Raw genomic sequence first — 20,508 nt, 5'->3', positions numbered from 1 at the left:
CAAAGACAGAAGTGCCATGGTGGTCTTTTTGTTTTGAACTCTAAACACAAGTACAATGTATGTGTACATATGTATTGTGTGTGTGTGTGATGTGGTGGATCCAGAGCTAGACAGTGACACCAGCAGCCGTCCAGCTGACACCCTGAACCACCTCATGTCTACTATGGAGAACACCACCACCTCCACCAGGTCAGACTGACACACACACACACACACACACACACACACACACACACACACACACACACACGTAGTGATCAATAATTGCTAATCAAGCATAATCGATTGGTTTTATATCGTGCTTTGCCAAGTCTGAAAGAGCTTTGCATGGAAAGAGGGGAAACTCACCTGCAATCAAATGTTGCCTCTTTGTATTTCCATCTTAATGTGTTGTGTGTGTTTGTCTCAGGAAACCCCATAGGGATGAGGAGGACCAGCTGAGTGAGGAGGCAGCCAGGGTGATCTGTGGGCTGGCTGACCTGTCCTTCATGAAGGCTAAGGTCCTAATGTTCCCCATCACCCTCACACCAGCCGCTGGCTCTGGTACACTGCTAGAGTGATGCACACATGGATGGATGCACACACACACAAACACAGAAGACTTGTCCGCTTCAAAGCTAGATTGAACATTAATGCAAAGTCAAAATGTTGATAATCAGTAATATGGTGAAATACAGTGAGGGGAAAAAGTATTTGATCCCCTGCTGATTTTGTACGTTTGCCCACTGACAGAGAAATGATCCGTCTATAATGTTTATGGTAGGTTTATTTGAACAGTGAGAGACAGAACAACAACAAAATCCAGAAAAAACGCATGTCAAAAATGTTATAAATTGATTTGCATTTTAATGAGGGAAATAAGTATTTGACCCCTCTGCAAAACATGACTTAGTACTTGGTGGTAAAACCCGTGTTGGCAATCACCGAGGTCAGACGTTTCTTGTAGTTGGTCACCAGGTTTGCACACATCTCAGGAGGGATTTTGTCCCACTCCTCTTTGCAGATCTTCTCCAAGTCAGTAAAGTTTTGAGGCTGACGTTTGGCAACTCGAACCTTCAGTTCCTTCCACAGATTTTCTACGGGATTAAGGTCTGGAGACTGGCTAGGCCACTCCAGGACCTTAATGTGCTTCTTCTTGAGCCACTCCTTTGTTGCCAAGGCCGTGTGTTTTGGGTCATTGTCATGCTGGAATACCCATCCACGACCAATCTTCAATGCCCTGGCTGAGGGAAGGAGGTTGTCACCCAAGACTTGACGGTACACGGCCCTGTCCATCATCCCTTTGATGCGGTGAAGTTGTCCTGTCTCCTTAGCAGAAAAACACCCCCAAAGCATAATGTTTCCACCTCCATGTTTGACAGTGGGGATGGTGTTCTTGGGGTCATAGGCAGCATTCCTCCTCCTCCAAATACGGCGAGTTGAGTTGATGCCAAAGAGTTCCATTTTGGTCTCATATGACCACAACACTTTCACCCAGTTGTCCTCTGAATCATTCAGATGTTCATTGGCAAACTTCAGACGGGCATGTATATGTGCTTTCTTGAGCAGGGGGACATTGCGGGCGCTGCAGGATTTCAGTTCTTCACGGCGTAGTGTGTTACCAATTGTTTTCTTGGTGACTATGGTCCCAGCTGCCTTGAGATCATTGACAAGATCCTCCCGTGTAGTTCTGGGCTGATTCCTCACCGTTCTCATGATCATTGCAACTCCACGAGGTGAGATTTTGCATGGAGCCCCAGGCCGAGGGAGATTGACAGTTCTTTTGTGTTTCTTCCATTTGCGAATAATCTCACCAACTGTTGTCACCTTCTCACCAAGCTGCTTGGCGATGGTCTTGTAGCCCATTCCAGCCTTGTGTAGGTCTACAATCTTGTCCCTGACATCCTTGGAGAGCTCTTTGGTCTTGGCCATGGTGGAGAGTTTGGAATCTGATTGATTGATTGCTTCTGTGGACAGGTGTCTTTTATACAGATAACAAACTGAGATTACGGATAGGCGGGACAGTCGCGTCCCACTTGGGCAAAAAACAGGGAAAATGCAGCGTGGCAAATTAAAAAAATTATATAAAAATCTAACTTTCATTAAATCACACATGTAAGATACTCAATTAAAGCTACATTCGTTGTGAATCCAGCCAACATGTCAGATTTTAAAAAGGCTTGTCGGCGAAAGCATAAGAAGCTATAATCTGATGATAGCACAAGCAGGAAAGAAAGAGGGTAGCATATTTCAACCCTGCAGGCGCTACACAAAACACAGAAATAAAATATAAAACATGCATTACCTTTGACGAGCTTCTTTTGTTGGCACTCCGATATGTCCCATAAACATCACAATTGGTCCTTTTGTTCGATTAATTCCAGCCATATATATCCAAATGTCAATTTAAAAAATCGCGTTTGATCCCAAAAAAACTGCTTCCAAAAAATGCAACGTCACTACAAAATATTTCAAAAGTTGCCTATAAACTTTGCCAAAATATTTTAAACTATACAACTTTAGGTATTTTTAAACGTTAATCATCGATCAAATTGTAGACGGGTCTATCTGTTGTTCAATACAGGAAGACAACAAACCAGCTCTACTTTTCAAGTCTTGCGCAACTCTCAACAGTGTTACCCAGTTCCTAGTTGGCCTACTTCTTCATTGCACAAAGGAATAACCACAACCAAATTCCAAAGACTGGTGACATCCAGTGGAAGCGGTAGGAACTGAAAACCAGTTCCTAAGAAATATCGTTTGCCAACGAGAACTCACTGAACAGACAGAGACCTCAAAAAAGAAATCTGAACGGTTAGTCCTCAGGGTTTTGCCTGCTACAGAAGTTCTGTTATACACACATTCATGATTCAAACAGTTTTAGAAACTTCTGAGTTTTTCTATCCAAATCTACGAATAATATGCATATCTTATATTCTTGGCATGAGTAGCAGGAAGTTGAAATGGGGCACGCTATTTATCCAAAAGTGAAAATTCTGCCCCCTAGCCCCAAGAGGTTTTAACCTCTTAAGAGTGTGCTCCTAATCTCAGCTTGTTACCTGTATAAAAGACACCTGGGAGCCAGAAATCTTTCTGATTGAGAGGGGGTCAAATACTTATTTCCCTCATTAAAATGCAAATCAATTTATAACATTTTTGACATAAGTTTTTCTGGATTTTTTGTTATTACTGTCTCTCACTGTTCAAATAAACCTACCATTAAAATGATAGACTGATCATTTCTTTGCCAGTGGGCGAATGTACAAAATTAGCAGGGGATCCAATACTTGTTTCCCTCACTGTAGTTAGTCTTTTGTTCTGAATGTATTGATGTATTTATGTTGTGACACAGTGGTTGAGGTCTAAGACTGATCCACACTTACCTCCAGTCATCTGCCTCGTTCCTCCAGTGGTCTTAGATCAATTTCCTGTTTCTCTTTTCAAGATGGACATTTTATCTTCATGTATTTATTCTTAATGTGTGTATGGTTATTCATGTAAATTCATCATAAATCCATAGGAAATATATTGTATTTAATATTTACAGAACAGATTGGTCATAACAATATTTATATGATATATGTTTGTGTTGTTGATCCAGAGTGTGATTTCCTCTTAAATGACACCCTATTCCCTATATAGTGCACTATTATTGTCCAGAGCCAAATTGGCCCTTGTGAAAAGTAGTGCACTACATAGGGGATAGAGTGCCATTTGGGACACAGCCTATCATCATGGGGTTAACTACTGTTAAATAATATAATAGCACAAGTCTTAATGAATAGGGCTTCCAGAACCCTACTATTTCTGATTAGTGTCTCGGGGGAAACACAGTCTTGTGTGTTCAGATGATCTGCCATTAAAGGGACAATCCAGTATTGGTACATCCATTTTTTTTAACCTTTAAATGAATGATATGTAGCCATTGATTGTTAGAGAATTTAATGAATAAATACCTCATGAGTTTAGTTCAAATGTCTTCCCTAATCAGAACCCAAATTATCAGCTTGTTTCACTACATTTCTTGTAAATAATGTAATTGGTAACTAACGCTGTATAGCTTCAGAACATGGTTAAACTATCATTTTGATCTCATGGATGGTCACTCAATTTGAGTGGTTTAATTTCTGAGTGGCCATTTAGTGGGTGGTCATTTAGTGGGTGGCCATTTAGTTGGTGGCCATTTAGTGGGTGGCCATTTAGTGGGTGGCCATTTAGTGGGTGGCCATTTAGTGGGTGGCCATTTAGTGGGTGGCCATTTAGTGGGTGGCCATTTAGTGGGTGGCCATTTAGTGGGTGGCCATATAGTGGGTGGCCATTTAGTTGTTTGAATCGCAGATTGCCCCTTTAAGGATCATATGGTGGTGCTCACAGGAGCAATATATATATTTTTTGTTACGTTTTGTGTGTTTGATATTTGGGTTTGTGACAGTTTCTCACACTTGTTCCCGCTGCCTGTCTACATCTTCAAGGATGCCTTTGCACATTCTAAAGATATTAAATGAATGTGACCTGTAGTTCACTGGTGCTTAACAATAAGATCTGTGTAGGAAAACTATGGACTGTAAAATGTAAGGGACTTCCTGTAAGGGACTTCCTGTAAGGGACTTCCTGTAAGGGACTTCCTGTAAGGGACTTCCTGTGGAAAAACACAAGACATTAAAGAGCCTCTAGAAAGGTTTGAAAGCCTTGCTCTCCTTGGCTGTTCCTTTTAATGTACATTCAAATGGAAATGATTTAGAAGAGGTACATGAGTGTGAACGTGTGTTTGTTCGTGGTGAGATTCAAACACGTCAACACTAGATTATTACACTAGATGTTTACGTTAAACGTCCACCTCGACCAACCACCCTCCTTTCAGTTTTGCCTTAAATAACCATCTGTCTTATGTGACCATATCAAACGTAACATACTAATTTAAATGTTCTGTATTTACGTTTACTAAGTTACATCTAGTCTAGTCATGTAACCTAACATAAACATATCATACTATATAAAAGGAGTGGCACAGATTTAAGTAAACTATAATGTGTTTTGCTTGGGTTATAGACCTCTCTGTGTCATGTGGTCTGCACATCAGGCTTAGAATCCACAACCAAAACGTACCACCACAGTTCACACCCATGTTATCTGATTCTGAGCTCACTATGCAACAGTTGTGTGCAGCGATGCAGTTGAACAGGTTCTTGTTCCAAGGAATAGAAAGAAGAAGGTAGTTTGATCACATCACAATAGTTTGATCACAGAACACTAGTACATTTATCAGACTGCAGTGTCTCAATAGGACCGATTCAACCAGGTAAATGGATCAGCTAGTTGTCTTTTGAAATGTGTTATACTATATTATCCATTGTTATTGTATAATTAATGCTACAGTATTGCTTTCCAGGTTTCAAGTTGTGTTAGTCTTTCTCTTTATGATGAATCTAATTGTCTTCTTCAGGAATGAAGGTGACTCAACTAGACTGTCTGTGTCTGATTCTTCTACATCTCCTACACACAGCAGGCTCTGGTACAGTAGAAAACACATTTAATATCTCACTGCCTTCAATACCTCTGTGTGTGTGATTAATATGATCTCATTGTGTCTTTAGTCACTATTGTGGTCTTAAGGGTTCTACCCAGTCTAATCAAACGGAGCAGAAGGAGGTCCTTTTGCTCCTCTGTCTACATAGTTCTACTACTATTGTCCATCAGCTCCATTGTGTAAACTGTGGAGATCCGTTTAGGGTGTCTGGCCTAAGGTGATTTCCTCTCCTAGTCTCCTTTCCTTCATCTTTCTGATGTGTGTGTGATTAATATTATCTCATTGTGTCTTTAGTTGCTTGTGTAGTGTTAAGGTGCATAACCTAAGGTGGATTCCTCTCCTAGTCTCCTTTCCTTCCTTTTATTTATTTTTTATTTCACCTTTATTTAACCAGGTAGGCAAGTTGAGAACAAGTTCTCATTTACAATTGCGACCTGGCCAAGATAAAGCAAAGCAGTTCGACACATACAACGACACAGAGTTACACATGGAGTAAAAACAAACATACAGTCAATAATGCAGTATAAACAAGTCTATATACAATGTGAGCAAATGAGGTGAGAAGGGAGGTAAAGGCAAAAAAGGCCATGATGGCAAAGTAAATACAATATAGCAAGTAAAATACTGGAATGGTAGTTTTGCAATGGAAGAATGTGCAAAGTAGAAATAAAAAATAATGGGGTGCAAAGGAGCAAAATAAATAAATTAATTAAAATTAAATACAGTTGGGAAAGAGGTAGTTGTTTGGGCTAAATTATAGTTGGGCTATGTACAGGTGCAGTAATCTGTGAGCTGCTCTGACAGTTGGTGCTTAAAGCTAGTGAGGGAGATAAGTGTTTCCAGTTTCAGAGATTTTTGTAGTTCGTTCCAGTCATTGGCAGCAGAGAACTGGAAGGAGAGGCGGCCAAAGAAAGAATTGGTTTTGGGGGTGACTAGAGAGATATACCTGCTGGAGCGTGTGCTACAGGTGGGAGATGCTATGGTGACCAGCGAGCTGAGATAAGGGGGGACTTTACCTAGCAGGGTCTTGTAGATGACATGGAGCCAGTGGGTTTGGCGACGAGTATGAAGCGAGGGCCAGCCAACGAGAGCGTACAGGTCGCAATGGTGGGTAGTATATGGGGCTTTGGTGATAAAACGGATTGCACTGTGATAGACTGCATCCAATTTGTTGAGTAGGGTATTGGAGGCTATTTTGTAAATGACATCGCCAAAGTCGAGGATTGGTAGGATGGTCAGTTTTACAAGGGTATGTTTGGCAGCATGAGTGAAGGATGCTTTGTTGCGAAATAGGAAGCCAATTCTAGATTTAACTTTGGATTGGAGATGTTTGATATGGGTCTGGAAGGAGAGTTTACAGTCTAACCAGACACCTAAGTATTTGTAGTTGTCCACGTATTCTAAGTATGAGCCGTCCAGAGTAGTGATGTTGGACAGGCGGGTAGGTGCAGGTAGCGATCGGTTGAAGAGCATGCATTTAGTTTTACTTGTATTTAAGAGCAATTGGAGGCCACGAAAGGAGAGTTGTATGGCATTGAAGCTTGCCTGGAGGGTTGTTAACACAGTGTCCAAAGAAGGGCCGGAAGTATACAGAATGGTGTCGTCTGCGTAGAGGTGGATCAGGGACTCACCAGCAGCAAGAGCGACCTCATTGATGTATAAAGAGAAGAGAGTCGGTCCAAGAATTGAACCCTGTGGCACCCCCATAGAGACTGCCAGAGGTCCGGACAGCAGACCCTCCGATTTGACACACTGAACTCTATCAGAGAAGTAGTTGGTGAACCAGGCGAGGCAATCATTTGAGAAACCAAGGCTGTCGAGTCTGCCAATGAGGATATGGTGATTGACAGAGTCGAAAGCCTTGGCCAGATCAATGAATACGGCTGCACAGTAATGTTTCTTATCGATGGCGGTTAAGATATCGTTTAGGACCTTGAGCGTGGCTGAGGTGCACCCAGGACCAGCTCTGAAACCGGGGCAATCAGTTCACATATGGTGTCCAGAGCACAGCTGGGGGCAGAGGGTGGTCTATAGCAGGCGGCAACGGTGAGAGACTTGTTTTTAGAGAGGTGGATTTTTAAAAGTAGAAGTTCAAATTGTTTGGGTACAGACCTGGATAGTAGGACAGAACTCTGCAGGCTATCTTTGCAGTAGATTGCAACACCACCCCCTTTGGCAGTTCTATCTTGTCTGAAAATGTTGTAGTTTGGAATTAAAATGTCTGAGTTTTTGGTGGTCTTCCTAAGCCAGGATTCAGACACAGCTAGAACATCCGGGTTGGCAGAGTGTGCTAAAGCAGTGAATAGAACAAACTTAGGGAGGAGGCTTCTAATGTTAACATGCATGAAACCAAGGCTATTACGGTTACAGAAGTCGTCAAAAGAGAGCGCCTGGGGAATAGGAGTGGAGCTAGGCACTGCAGGGCCTGGATTCACCTCTACATCGCCAGAGGAACATAGGAGGAGTAGAATAAGGGTACGGCTAAAAGCTATGAGAATTGGTCGTCTAGAACGTCTGGAACATAGAGTAAAAGGAGGTTTCTGGGGGCGATAAAATAGCATCAAGGTATAATGTACAGACAAATGTATGGTAGGATGTGAATACAGTGGAGGTAAACCTAGGTATTGAGTGATGAAGAGAGAGATATTGTCTCTAGAAACATCGTTGAAACCAGGAGATGTCATTGCTGCATGTGTGGGTGGTGGAACTAATAGGTTGGATAAGGTATAGTGAGCAGGACTAGAGGCTCTACAGTGAAATAAGCCAATAAACACTAACCAGAACAGAAATGGACAAGACATATTGACATTAAGGAGAGGCATGCTTAGTCGAGTGATCAAAAGGGTCCGGTGAGTGGAGAGGTTGGTTGGTGATTTAGACAGCTAGCCAGGGCATCGGTAGCAAGCTAGCATAGGATGGAGGTCTGTTGTTAGCCACCTCTTGCGTTCCGTCAGTAGATTAGTGGGGTTCCGTGTGGTAGAGGGGATTAATCCAAATCACACAACAACAACAAAAATAAAAACAATAGATATAGTTATAGAGGCCCAAGAAGAAAACATAATAATAATAATAATAAAATAATAAAAATAATAAAAAAATTGTCCGATTGTCTATTCAGATAGCAGCCGGTAAGACAGCTAACGGTTAGCAGGCCGCAGATGGGCGTTCAGGTAACGTCGCTACGGAGGAGCCAGCCGAATAACTCCTTCGGGTAGATAACGTCGGCAGTCCAGTTGTGAAGGCCCGGTGGGGCTCCGCGAAGGCAGTAAAACGGGTCCGGATAGGTGACTGCAGCCCAGGTGTGATTGATGGAACTCAGGAGTGATTGACGGAGCTTGCTAGCTCCGGAATAATTGATGTTTGCTCCGGAATCGACGAAGGCCGATAGTCACACGGATAGCAGCTAGCTAGCTGTGAGATCCGGGTATGAATGTCCAGAGAGCAGTCGAAATCCAGGGACATGGAGAGAAAAATTGGTCCGGTATGTTCCGTTCCGAGCCGCGCTGCGCCGTACAGAACTGGCGATAGATTTTCGAGCTAAAGGATAGCTGATGACCACAAACCGTGGTTAGCTGAATACTAACGATTTGCCAGTAAAGGAGCTAACTAGCTTCTGGATTAGCTTCTGGCTAGTTTCAGGCTAGCTTCTTGGAGTTTCTGGCTAGCTTCTTGGAGGATTACAGATCTGAGGTAAATAATACTTTTTTATAAATATACATTGGTGAGGCGGGTTGCAGGAGAGTGTTTTGAAGATGAGTTGATGGAAAATACAAATAAAATGTATGTGAAAAAGTTGTAAATATATATATATACAGGACACGACAAGACGAGGACAAAAGACGTCTGAACTGCTATGCCACCTTGGAGATATGAATCTGTACTGATTCATATCCTCTGTACTGATGTAAAAACTAAACTAATGGTGAATCCAACTCTTCTGTAGGCCTCCACCCTATAGTACTACTATATATCCTACAGTGTATAGTACTACTATATACAGTGCCTTGCGAAAGTATCCGGCCCCCTTGAACTTTGCGACCTTTTGCCACATTTCAGGCTTCAAACATAAAGATATGAAACTGTATTTTTTTTGCGAAGAATCAACAACAAGTGGGACACAATCATGAAGTGGAACGACATTTATTGGATATTTCAAACTTTTTTAACAAATCAAAAACTGAAAAATTGGGCGTGCAAAATTATTCAGCCCCTTTACTTTCAGTGCAGCAAACTCTCTCCAGAAGTTCAGTGAGGATCTCTGAATGATCCAATGTTGACCTAAATGACTAATGATGATAAATACAATCCACCTGTGTGAAATCAATCTCCGTATAAATGCACCTGCACTGTGATAGTCTCAGAGGTCCGTTAAAAGCGCAGAGAGCATCATGAAGAACAAGGAACACACCAGGCAGGTCTGAGATATTGTTGTGAAGAAGTTTAAAGCCGGATTTGGATACAAAAAGATTTCCCAAGCTTTAAACATCCCAAGGAGCACTGTGCAAGCGATAATATTGAAATGGAAGGAGTATCAGACCACTGCAAATCTACCAAGACCTGGCCATCCCTCTAAACTTTCAGCTCATACAAGGAGAAGACTGATCAGAGATGCAGCCAAGAGGCCCATGATCACTCTGGATGAACTGCAGAGATCTACAGCTGAGGTGGGAGACTCTGTCCATAGGACAACAATCAGTCGTATATTGCACAAATCTGGCCTTTATGGAAGAGTGGCAAGAAGAAAGCCATTTCTTAAAGATATCCATAAAAAGTGTTGTTTAAAGTTTGCCACAAGCCACCTGGGAGACACACCAAACATGTGGAAGAAGGTGCTCTGGTCAGATGAAACCAAAATGGAACTTTTTGGCAACAATGCAAAACGTTATGTTTGGCGTAAAAGTAACACAGCTCATCACCCTGAACACACCATCCCCACTGTCAAACATGGTGGTGGCAGCATCATGGTTTGGTTTGCTTTTCTTCAGCAGGGACAGGGAAGATGGTTAAAATTGATGGGAAGATGGATGGAGCCAAATACAGGACCATTCTGGAAGAAAACCTGATGGAGTCTGCAAAAGACCTGAGACTGGGACGGAGATTTGTCTTCCAACAAGACAATGATCCAAAACATAAAGCAAAATCTACAATGGAATTGTACAAAAATAAACATACCCAGGTGTTAGAATGGCCAAGTCAAAGTCCAGACCTGAATCCTATCGAGAATCTGTGGAAAGAACTGAAAACTGCTGTTCACAAATGCTCTCCATCCAACCTCACTGAACTCGAGCTGTTTTGCAAGGAGGAATGGGAAAAATGTCGATGTGCAAAACTGATAGAGACATACCCCAAGCGACTTACAGCTGTAATCGCAGCAAAAGGTGGCGCTACAAAGTATTAACTTAAAGGGGCTGAATAATTTTGCACGCCCAATTTTTCAGTTTTTGCTTTGTTAAAAAAGTTTGAAATATCAAATAAATGTCGTTCCACTTCATGATTGTGTCCCACTTGTTGTTGATTCTTCACAAAAAAATACAGTTTTATATCTTTATGTTTGAAGCCTGAAATGTGGCAAAAGGTCACAAAGTTCAAGGGGGCCGAATACTTTCGCAAGGCACTGTATACTACAGTGTCTAGAACTACTATATATACTACAGTGTATAGTACTACTATACATACTACAGTGTCTAGAACTACTATATATACTACAGTGTATAGTACTACTATATATTATACAGTGTATAGTACCACTATATATACTACAGTGTCTAGTACTACTATATATACTACAGTGTCTAGTACTACTATATATACTACAGTGTCTAGTACTACTATATATACTACAGTGTCTAGTACCACTATATATACTACAGTGTATAGTACTACTATATATAATACAGTGTCTAGTACTACTATATATACTACAGTGTCTAGTACTACTATATATACTACAGTGTCTAGTACTACTATATATACTACAGTGTCTAGTACTACTATATATACTACAGTGTCTAGTACCACTATATATACTACAGTGTCTAGTACTACTATATATACTACAGTGTCTAGTACTACTATATATACTACAGTGTCTAGTACTACTATATATACTACAGTGTCTAGTACTACTATATATACTACAGTGTCTAGTACTACTATATATACTACAGTGTCTAGTACTACTATATATACTAGTGTCTAGTACCACTATATATACTACAGTGTATAGTACTACTATATATAATACAGTGTCTAGTACTACTATATATACTACAGTGTCTAGTACTACTATATATACTACAGTGTATAGTACCACTATATATACTACAGTGTATTTCAGATCTGTGCAGATGAGAGAGGAAACCACTGTAAACTATTGAAACTGTTAATATGTCTGTTCTCTTCAGAGAAGTTTGAGGTTCTTGGTCCAACTGATTCCATTGTTGCTGTAGCTGGTGATGACATCATTTTGCCCTGTTACCTCAAACCCAACATCAGTGCTGAGGACATGACAGTGGACTGGCTTAACCTGGACTTCTTAGACAGTCGTGTCTTTCGTTACCAAAACCACAGAATCATACGAGAGGATCAGATTCTCTTCTATAGTGGAAGAACTTCACTGTATGAAGAGGAACTATGGAGGGGAAACACCTCTTTGAAACTGACCAGGGTACAAGGCACTGATGAGGGACGTTACAAATGCTTAATTCAGTCAAAGAGCTGGTATGATGATTTCACTGTTCAAGTCCTCGTTAAAGGTGAGATTTATTTTCATGTTAATGTAATAATCTAATTACAGTACAATGACATCACCTCTTTCCTTCATATTACTGGATACAGTATGTGTCTATTTGTTCACAGCCTGTCACCAGGTAACATCCAATCTGTGTGTCTGTAGCTGTAGGATCCAAGCCAGTGGTGTCCATCGAGGGACACAGAGAGGGAGGGATGGGTCTGCTGTGTGAATCAGAAGGCTGGCACCCTGAGCCTGAGCTGGTGTGGCTGGACAGTAAAGGAGTCCATCTCTCTGCTGGTCTTCCTGAGACACACAGAGACTTAGATGGATTCTACACAGTCAAACGACATGTCATTGTCCAGGAGACTGACACCAACCGCTTTACCTGCAGAGTCCAACAGAGCCGGATCAATGAGAAGATGGAGACAGAGATTCACCTCCCTAGTGAGTAACAACATAATATTGTTTAGACATGAAACACTGGAGATATTGATGTGTTAATGTCCAGTATGTGTCTATTTGTTCACAGCCTGTCACCAGTTAACAGCCAGTCTATCTGTGTGTCTGTAGTTGTAGGATCCAAGCCAGTGGTGTCCATTGAGGGACACAGAGAGGGAGGGATGGGTCTGCTGTGTGAATCAGAAGGCTGGCACCCTGAGCCTGAGCTGGTGTGGCTGGACAGTAAAGGAGTCAATCTCTCTGCTGGTCCTCCTGAGATACACAGAGACTCCAAGGGATTCTACAGAGTCAAACAACATGTCATTGTCCAGGAGACTGACACCAACCGCTTTACCTGCAGAGTCCAACAGAGCCGAATCAATGAGAAGATGGAGACAGAGATTCACCTCCCTAGTGAGTAACAACATAATATTATTTAGACATGAAACACTGGAGATATTGATGTGTTAATGTACAGTATGTGTTTTAACCAAAGGCTTTGGTTGGTAGTATTAGTACCAAACCCTGTTGTTGATGTGTGGTAGTATTTGTACCCAACCCTGTTGTTGATGTGTAATGATGTGTGGTAGTATTAGTACCAAACCCTGTTGTTGATGTGTAATGATGTGTGGGAGTATTAGTACCCAACCCTGTTGTTGATGTGTGTGGTAGTATTGGTACCAAACCCTGTTGTTGATGTGTAATGATGTGTGGTAGTATTAGTACCAAACCCTGTTGTTGATGTGTGTGGTAGTATTGGTACCAAACCCTGTTGTTGATGTGTAATGATGTGTGGTAGTATTAGTACCAAACCCTGTTGTTGATGTGTGGTAGTATTAGTACCAAACCCTGTTGTTGATGTGTGGTAGTATTAGTACCCAACCCTGTTGTTGATGTGTGGTAGTATTAGTACCCAACCCTGTTGTTGATGTGTGGTAGTATTAGTACCAAACCCTGTTGTTGATGTGTGGTTGTATTAGTACCAAACCCTGTTGTTGATGTGTAATGATGTGTGGTAGTAGTAGTACCAAACCCTGTTGTTGATGTGTAGTGATGTGTGGTAGTATTAGTACCAAACCCTGTTGTTGATGTGTAATGATGTGTGGTAGTATTAGTACCAAACCCTGTTGTTGATGTGTAATGATGTGTGGTAGTATTAGTACCAAACCCTGTTGTTGATGTGTGGTAGTAGTAGTACCAAACCCTGTTGTTGATGTGTAATGATGTGTGGTAGTATTAGTACCAAACCCTGTTGTTGATGTGTGGTAGTAGTAGTACCAAACCCTGTTGTTGATGTGTGGTAGTATTAGTACCAAACCCTGTTGTTGATGTGTGGTAGTAGTAGTACCAAACCTTGTTGTTGATGTGTAATGATGTGTGGTAGTATTAGTACCAAACCCTGTTGTTGATGTGTGGTAGTATTAGTACCAAACCCTGTTGTTGATGTGTAATGATGTGTGGTAGTATTAGTACCAAACCCTGTTGTTGATGTGTGGTAGTAGTAGTACCAAACCCTGTTGTTGATGTGTGGTAGTATTAGTACCAAACCCGGTTGTTAATGTGTGTGTTTTAGGTGAGTTGTTTGATTACGCAACCCCATTGAGAATGGCCTTCATTGTGTTATGCTGTCTGGGAGCCGTCACTGTGATTGGGTTATCTCTGGCTGTCTACTGCATACGTAATAAGAAAGGTAATGGACAGATTATATGGATGTTTAATTGTTAGAAAAAAATGTCTGCAATGTATTTTTTCAACCTCAACACAATCACAGTGGTTGTGTTCTGTGGATACATGATAATATACTACACCTGCAGGTGATTAACATGTTAACACTGATGACTGATTTTAATCTTCAAGTGATTAACATTTTAACACTGATGACTGATTTTAATCTGCAGGTGATTCACATGTTAACACTGATGACTGATTTTAATCTACAGGTGATTCACATGTTAACACTGATGACTGATTTTAAGGGTGTGTTGAGACTGTGGAGGACCACTAAACTAGAGAGGGGTGGTCTCTGATACACCTGGATCACTGATGGACCAGTCACATTTAATGAATGAAATTAAGAAGTGGTGGTGGGTAGAATATATTTGTCTCACAGAGGTAGTTGTCTCACAGAGGTAGTTGTCTCACAGAGGTATGCTGGTTGTCTCACAGAGGTAGTTGTCTCACAGAGGTACGCTGGACTCATTTAGGTGGTGGAACTCAATTAGGATTTGTGACGTTAGAGAAGTGATATGAGACAAGGAGTCCCAGAGAGAGACTACATCTTCTAGTGTTCATGTTAATGATGTTCTCACTGTCTTCCATCTACTCTACATGTTTACAGATGTCCTCACTAGGAAGCTAGGTAAGTAGTGTCTTCAGATCATCACTTTGCTAAATTTAAGTAAACACCGTTTTTTTTTAGCACAAAGGGACAATCGGTAGTTGCTACATCCATTTTTTGACTTATAAATGAATTACATGTACCCACTGATTCTTGAAGAATATAACTTATAAATGATTAAAGAGCTTAGTTTAACTGTTGTACCCCATCAGAACCCAAAATATAACCTTGTTTTATCTCAATGTTTGTAAACAAAGTCAATGCAAGCAGACACTATACAGCCTCCAAACATATTTAAACTATAATGTATATACAGTATCATGGGTGGTCAGTCCTTGCATCCATAATTCTGTCTATGAATTTGAGAGTGATGTTATTTCTCCAGCCCCTCCCTCAGCTTTTTACCAAAACAAGAGTGGTTCAGGCTTTGTTATCGTTTCAACTTCTGTTTGGCCCTAGATGTTCCTTCTGATGTTAGAACAGTGTCATGAGACAAGGGCCGGGATTCAATTGAAGGTGCATTATAACACAGCACACTGTAACAGACTTTTAAAGGTATTTTGCACTTGAGACGACATGTGCAGTGTTTACCATGAATATGATCTCTGTGAATGCCGGCGGAAAATGCCTTTAAAAAGTGCATTGTTAGGTGTGAAGTGCCCTGCCGTTTATCACACATTGGATTGAATCCTGACCAAGGAGTCCCAGAGAGAGGCTACATCTTCTAGTGTTCATGTTAATGATGTTCTCACTGTCTTCCATCTACTCTACATATTTACAGATGACCTCTGGGACCAGAATTGTAAGTACAGTCTTCAGATCATCACTTCGATAACATTATTAGAACCACAAAAGTTACATTCTCTTTAATTTACCGACTTCAAGTACGACAACATTTTAAGAAGGTTATTTTGAGCTCATTGAAGATGTTCCTTCTGATGTTGGAACATTGATATGAGACAAGGAGTCCCAGAGAGAGACGACATCTTCTAGTGTTCATGTTAATGATGTTCTCACTGTCTTCCATCTACTCTACATGTTTACAGATGAACTCTGTGAACAGAAATGTAAGTAGTGTCTTCAGACTTTACTAGAATTATGTGAAGCATGTTAAGTCTTTTTTTGTGGCTGAGCACATTGAAGATGTTCCTTCTGATGTTAGAACAGTGTTATGAGACAAGGGCCGGGATTCATTTCAAGACGCATTATAACACAGCACACTATAACAGACTTTTAAAGGTATTTTGCACTTGAGTCGACATGTGCAGTGTTTACCATGAATGTGATCTCTGTGAATGCCGGCGGAAAATGCCTTTAAAAACTGCATTGTCAGCTGTGAAGTGCCCTGCTGTATAGCGCACATTGGATTGAATCCTGACCAAGGAGTCCCAGAGAGAGACTACATCTTCTAGTGTTCATGTTAATGATGTTCTCACTGTCTTCCATCTACTCTACATGTTTACAGATTACCTCACTGAGAATCGAGGTAAGTAGTGTCTTCAGATCATCACATTGATAACATTATTAGAACCACAAAAGTAAAATTCTCTTTAATTTACCGACTTCAAGTACGAAAACATTTAAAGAAAGTTATTTTGAGCTCATTGAAGATGTTAGTTCTGATGTTGGAACATTGATATGAGACAAGGAGTCCCAGAGAGAGACTACATCTTCTAGTGTTCATGTTAATGATGTTCTCACTGTCTTCCATCTACTCTACATGTTTACAGATGTCCTCAGGAAGGAGAAGGGTAAGTAGTGTCTTCAGATCATCTCTTTGCAAGAATTATGTGAACCATTTTATAAAGGCTATTCGTAAACCAATTCAAAACTTACCTTGAGGCCCCAGGTATGTGATGAATAGACAGTTTGGAACCTTTAACCCATCACCACTTTGTACAGAGATAAGAGTCATATTGCTGAGAACCATGTCCCCAGAGACAAATTTTCTTCTTGTGTTAATTTTTGTTGCTCCTGCAACTCAGGAAGATACTCTTTGGTCCACCTCTTCCAGAACAAGTCTGACATACGCTGAGAGTACAAACCATTAGGAACACCTTCCTAATATTGTGTTGCAACCCCTTTTGCCTCAATTTGTTAGGGCATGGACTTTACAAGGTGTTGAAAGCATTCCCAAGGGATACCAGTCCATGTTGACTCCAATACTTCCCACAGATGTGTCAAGTTGGCCGGATATCCTTGGGTGGTGGACCATTCTTGATACACACGGGAAACTGTTGAGAGACCAACACTTGACTCATCTGATGTCAAGCTATAGACCTGTATCCTTTACTTTTCTTTCCAAAACAATTGAGCGTGCTATCTCTGATCAACTCTCTCGTTATCGCTCTCAGAACAATCTTCTTGACCCTAACTCAGGCTTCAGGCCGGGTCACTCAACCGAGACTGCTCTTCTTTGTGTCACGGAGGCTCTCCGTACTGACAAAGCAGACTCTCTCTCATCTATTCTCATCCTCCTAGATCTATCCACGGCCTTCGACACTGGGAACCATCAGTAGAGAGGATCTGGGTCTGCACCATGTTCTCTCACTACTGGTGTCCCCCAGGGTTCTGTTCTAGTTTCTCTCCTCTTCTCTCTATACACCAAGTCACTTGGCTCATTCATATTATCACACCTCTCCATCACAATTGAGAACTCCACAGTGTCACACACCCAGAGTGCAAAGAACCTTGGCGTGAACCTGGACAACACCCTGTCATTCTCTGAAAACATCAAAGCAGCGTCTCGCTACCGCAGGTTCATGCTCTACAACATCCATATGACCATACCTAACACAGGAAGCGGCACAGGTCCTAATCCAGGCACTTGTCATCTCCAGTCTTGACTAATAGAAATATCTGTTGGCTGGGCTCTCTGCTTGTGCCATGAAACCTCTGCAATTTATCCAGAATGCTACAGCCCGCCTGGTTTTCAACCTTCCCAAGTTCTCTCATGTCAACCCGCTCCTTTGCACAATCCACTGGCTTCCAGTCAAATCTTGCATCCACTACAAGATCATGGTGCTTGCCTACGTAGCAGCAAGAAGAACTGCCCCTCCCTTCTTTCAGGCTATGAGCAAACCCTACACCCCGTTCTGCCACCTCTGGTCTCTTGGCCCTCCCACCCCTGGGAGGGCAGCTCCCGCTCAGTCCAGTCCAAGCTCTTCTCTGTCCTGGCACCCCAATGGTGGAACCATGAGTTTTTATACATCAATGAGCGGAATGTTTCTTTAGAGACAGATTTTTGGTGTTATTTTTGTAGTAACATTCAATTCAGCAGTGCATTTCTCTTGAGACCTTTGGTATAATAAATTATTTGACCCCTAAGAAAGGCCTTTAATGTATCCCAGAGTACAAAACTACTGGGAGAGGAAGGACAGTTTCTTTCACTGAAACTTAATTTGTTCTCTGATAAATTGACAAAATTCTGCTTTTTTAAAAAGAGTTGGGTTTAGGCTCCATCTATATGTCCCTTGAACTCCATCCGGCATCCAAACAGAAAGTGTGAGGGGAGAATGATCTGAGCTAGTTCTGGATAAATACTCAGTTTACACAACTATATGGGTTACCTGTGTTGATAGGAGATAGATAACCAATCCAGGTATTAGAGTTATTTAGGTAGGAGTAGAATGAGTAATCCCTATCTTGGGGGTGGAGCTATCTCCATGTGTCTTTCAAATGTAAGTCTTTCATAAATGATAGAGTGCATTTGACTGACTTAGTCAATGAGGTTGCTTTAGTGGAGGATGTATTCAGAATCTGATCCAGACAAAAATTCAAGTTGCCCCCAACTAAGAGTGTTCCCTGAAATTCTGGTACCATGGGGAATATATCATGAATAAAAATATGATAATCATAATTGGGTGCATATACATTAAGCAAGGTCCAAGATTCAGAATACATTTTGCCATGGACCACTATATAACGTCCCAGTGGATCAATATTTGTTTTCGTTACACAGAAGGGTAAATTCTTATTAATCATCACAGCTACTCCCTGTGTCTTTGTGTTATATGAAGAGGCAAAGACCTGTCCTGCCAATTCCTGTAATGAACACGAAGGGAGACCGAGAGCTGGTTTCAAGCGCAGAGCGCAGCAGGTGTTTATTGTAAGGGACCACAGGAGGAGGCAGGTAGCTGGTTCCAGGGGCATACAGAAGGTCATACACAGGGGGTCCAAAAAGGCAACAGTACAGGCAGGGAAATGGCTAATGATGTAGTCCGGGAGATCAGGCAATTGGTTGATAACAGGAAATCCGATAGGCTAAAGTACAGGCAGGGAATAGGCAAAAGGTGTCGTTAGTGAGGCAGGCAAAACTACCATACTATCATAGACATGTGTCACAAAACAACCAATACCTCACAATGATGGGGTGCAAAGAACTGAACTAAATAGGTGTGATAATGACAGGTGTGTGAACAGAATTCAGGTGATTGGGATCTGGAGAGTGAGCTGTGTTCAGGGGATCTACGTGTTTGAGTGTGTGAGCTGGAAGCAGATGCTACAATTCCCTCTAACTTTTTATGTTCTGCCCATGTTAGATGTGTTTCTTGTATAAACGCAACATCAGTCTTTAGCTTTTTCAGGGACATAAGGACGTTGTTTAATTGCCTCCCCGTTGTATAGGATCACTCCTTTCTCCTTGAAATGTTTGGCCACGGTTCTGAAAACATTCTCTCTGTCCTGGTACCTCAGGAACCGAACAAGGAAGGGTTGTGGGTTCTGATCAGGGGATGGGTGAAGGGCGAGTGACCTGTGTTCCCATTCGATAACCAGGGGTTCCTGGTAGGGAGGGGATAATGGCAGCAGAGAAACCAATGGGGTCCATCCCCTCACAGGCCTCGCAGAGGCCGATAATTCTAATGTTACTTGGCCTGCTGTAGTTTTCTAAATGGTTCACCTTATTCATCAGGTATTGTTGTTTTTGCTCAGTTTCTGTAGTTCTGTCCCCATTCCCTCTAGCTTGTCCTCAGCAGCTCTTCAGCTTCTTCCATTTGTGATCCTAGCGTGTTGATAATCGCTGTCAAACCTTAGATGGAGTTTTTGATTTCAGCCAATTGTGCTGAGATGGAGCAGCTGAACTCAGACGGTTTCAAGTTAAATTGTGCTGTGAGGGAGTTATGGCCTTCTTTGATCACTTTGAGGATGTGAGCTAGCCTAACTTCTTCCTAAAGTGACATCTTGGGTTTCCAAGGAGGCCATGGTCAGAGGTTCTTGCTCTGTCGTTTCTTGCTCTGTTTCGGTTCTTCCTATGCATTTTTTTGTCTCGTAGGCATATTACCACTCTTGGCTACAGTGTATCAATAAGTATGGGTGAAGTTATCAAGTTGTAGGTTAAGCTTTTAAAGATTAGTTGACCTTATGAGGCTATCCTGGCTTAGTAACCAGATGAGCAAACCTGGCTCTTCTTCCATTTCTCTCTTGTAGGTCATAAGACTCTACATTTTTCTTTCAACTTTTATGGCAGCTTTGAGACTATGGCTCTCATATTTG

At 41.6% G+C, this 20,508-nt stretch overlaps 1 protein-coding gene across 3 annotated transcripts in view; it reads left to right on the top strand.

The window, feature by feature from the left end:
• The first annotated feature begins 414 nt into the window (after positions 1-414).
• The window catches only part of LOC116359701 (butyrophilin subfamily 2 member A1-like), a 29,555-nt gene continuing 9,461 nt past the window's right edge, over positions 415-20,508 (top strand). Inside the window, exons 1-11 of one of the 3 annotated variants that reach the window (XM_031812996.1) lie at positions 415-543; positions 5,423-5,491; positions 11,911-12,261; positions 12,402-12,683; positions 12,810-13,091; positions 14,251-14,367; positions 15,016-15,036; positions 15,797-15,817; positions 16,062-16,082; positions 16,481-16,501; positions 16,746-16,766. In XM_031812996.1, coding sequence (XP_031668856.1) covers positions 489-543; positions 5,423-5,491; positions 11,911-12,261; positions 12,402-12,683; positions 12,810-13,091; positions 14,251-14,367; positions 15,016-15,036; positions 15,797-15,817; positions 16,062-16,082; positions 16,481-16,501; positions 16,746-16,766 — 1,261 coding nt within the window. In that variant the 5' untranslated portion in view covers positions 415-488. Of the gene's footprint in view, positions 544-3,167; positions 5,279-5,422; positions 5,492-11,910; positions 12,262-12,401; positions 12,684-12,809; positions 13,092-14,250; positions 14,368-15,015; positions 15,037-15,796; positions 15,818-16,061; positions 16,083-16,480; positions 16,502-16,745; positions 16,767-20,508 lie in introns of those variants that run through there. The other 2 variants (XM_031812997.1, XM_031812998.1) reach the window with 2 other exon arrangements.

Source organism: Oncorhynchus kisutch, unplaced genomic scaffold (genome assembly GCF_002021735.2).
Source record: "Oncorhynchus kisutch isolate 150728-3 unplaced genomic scaffold, Okis_V2 Okis04b-Okis11a_hom, whole genome shotgun sequence".
Lineage (NCBI taxonomy): Eukaryota > Metazoa > Chordata > Actinopteri > Salmoniformes > Salmonidae > Oncorhynchus > Oncorhynchus kisutch.
The sequence above is the reverse complement of the archived record's forward strand: the minus strand, read 5'-3'. Positions and strand labels throughout refer to the sequence as shown.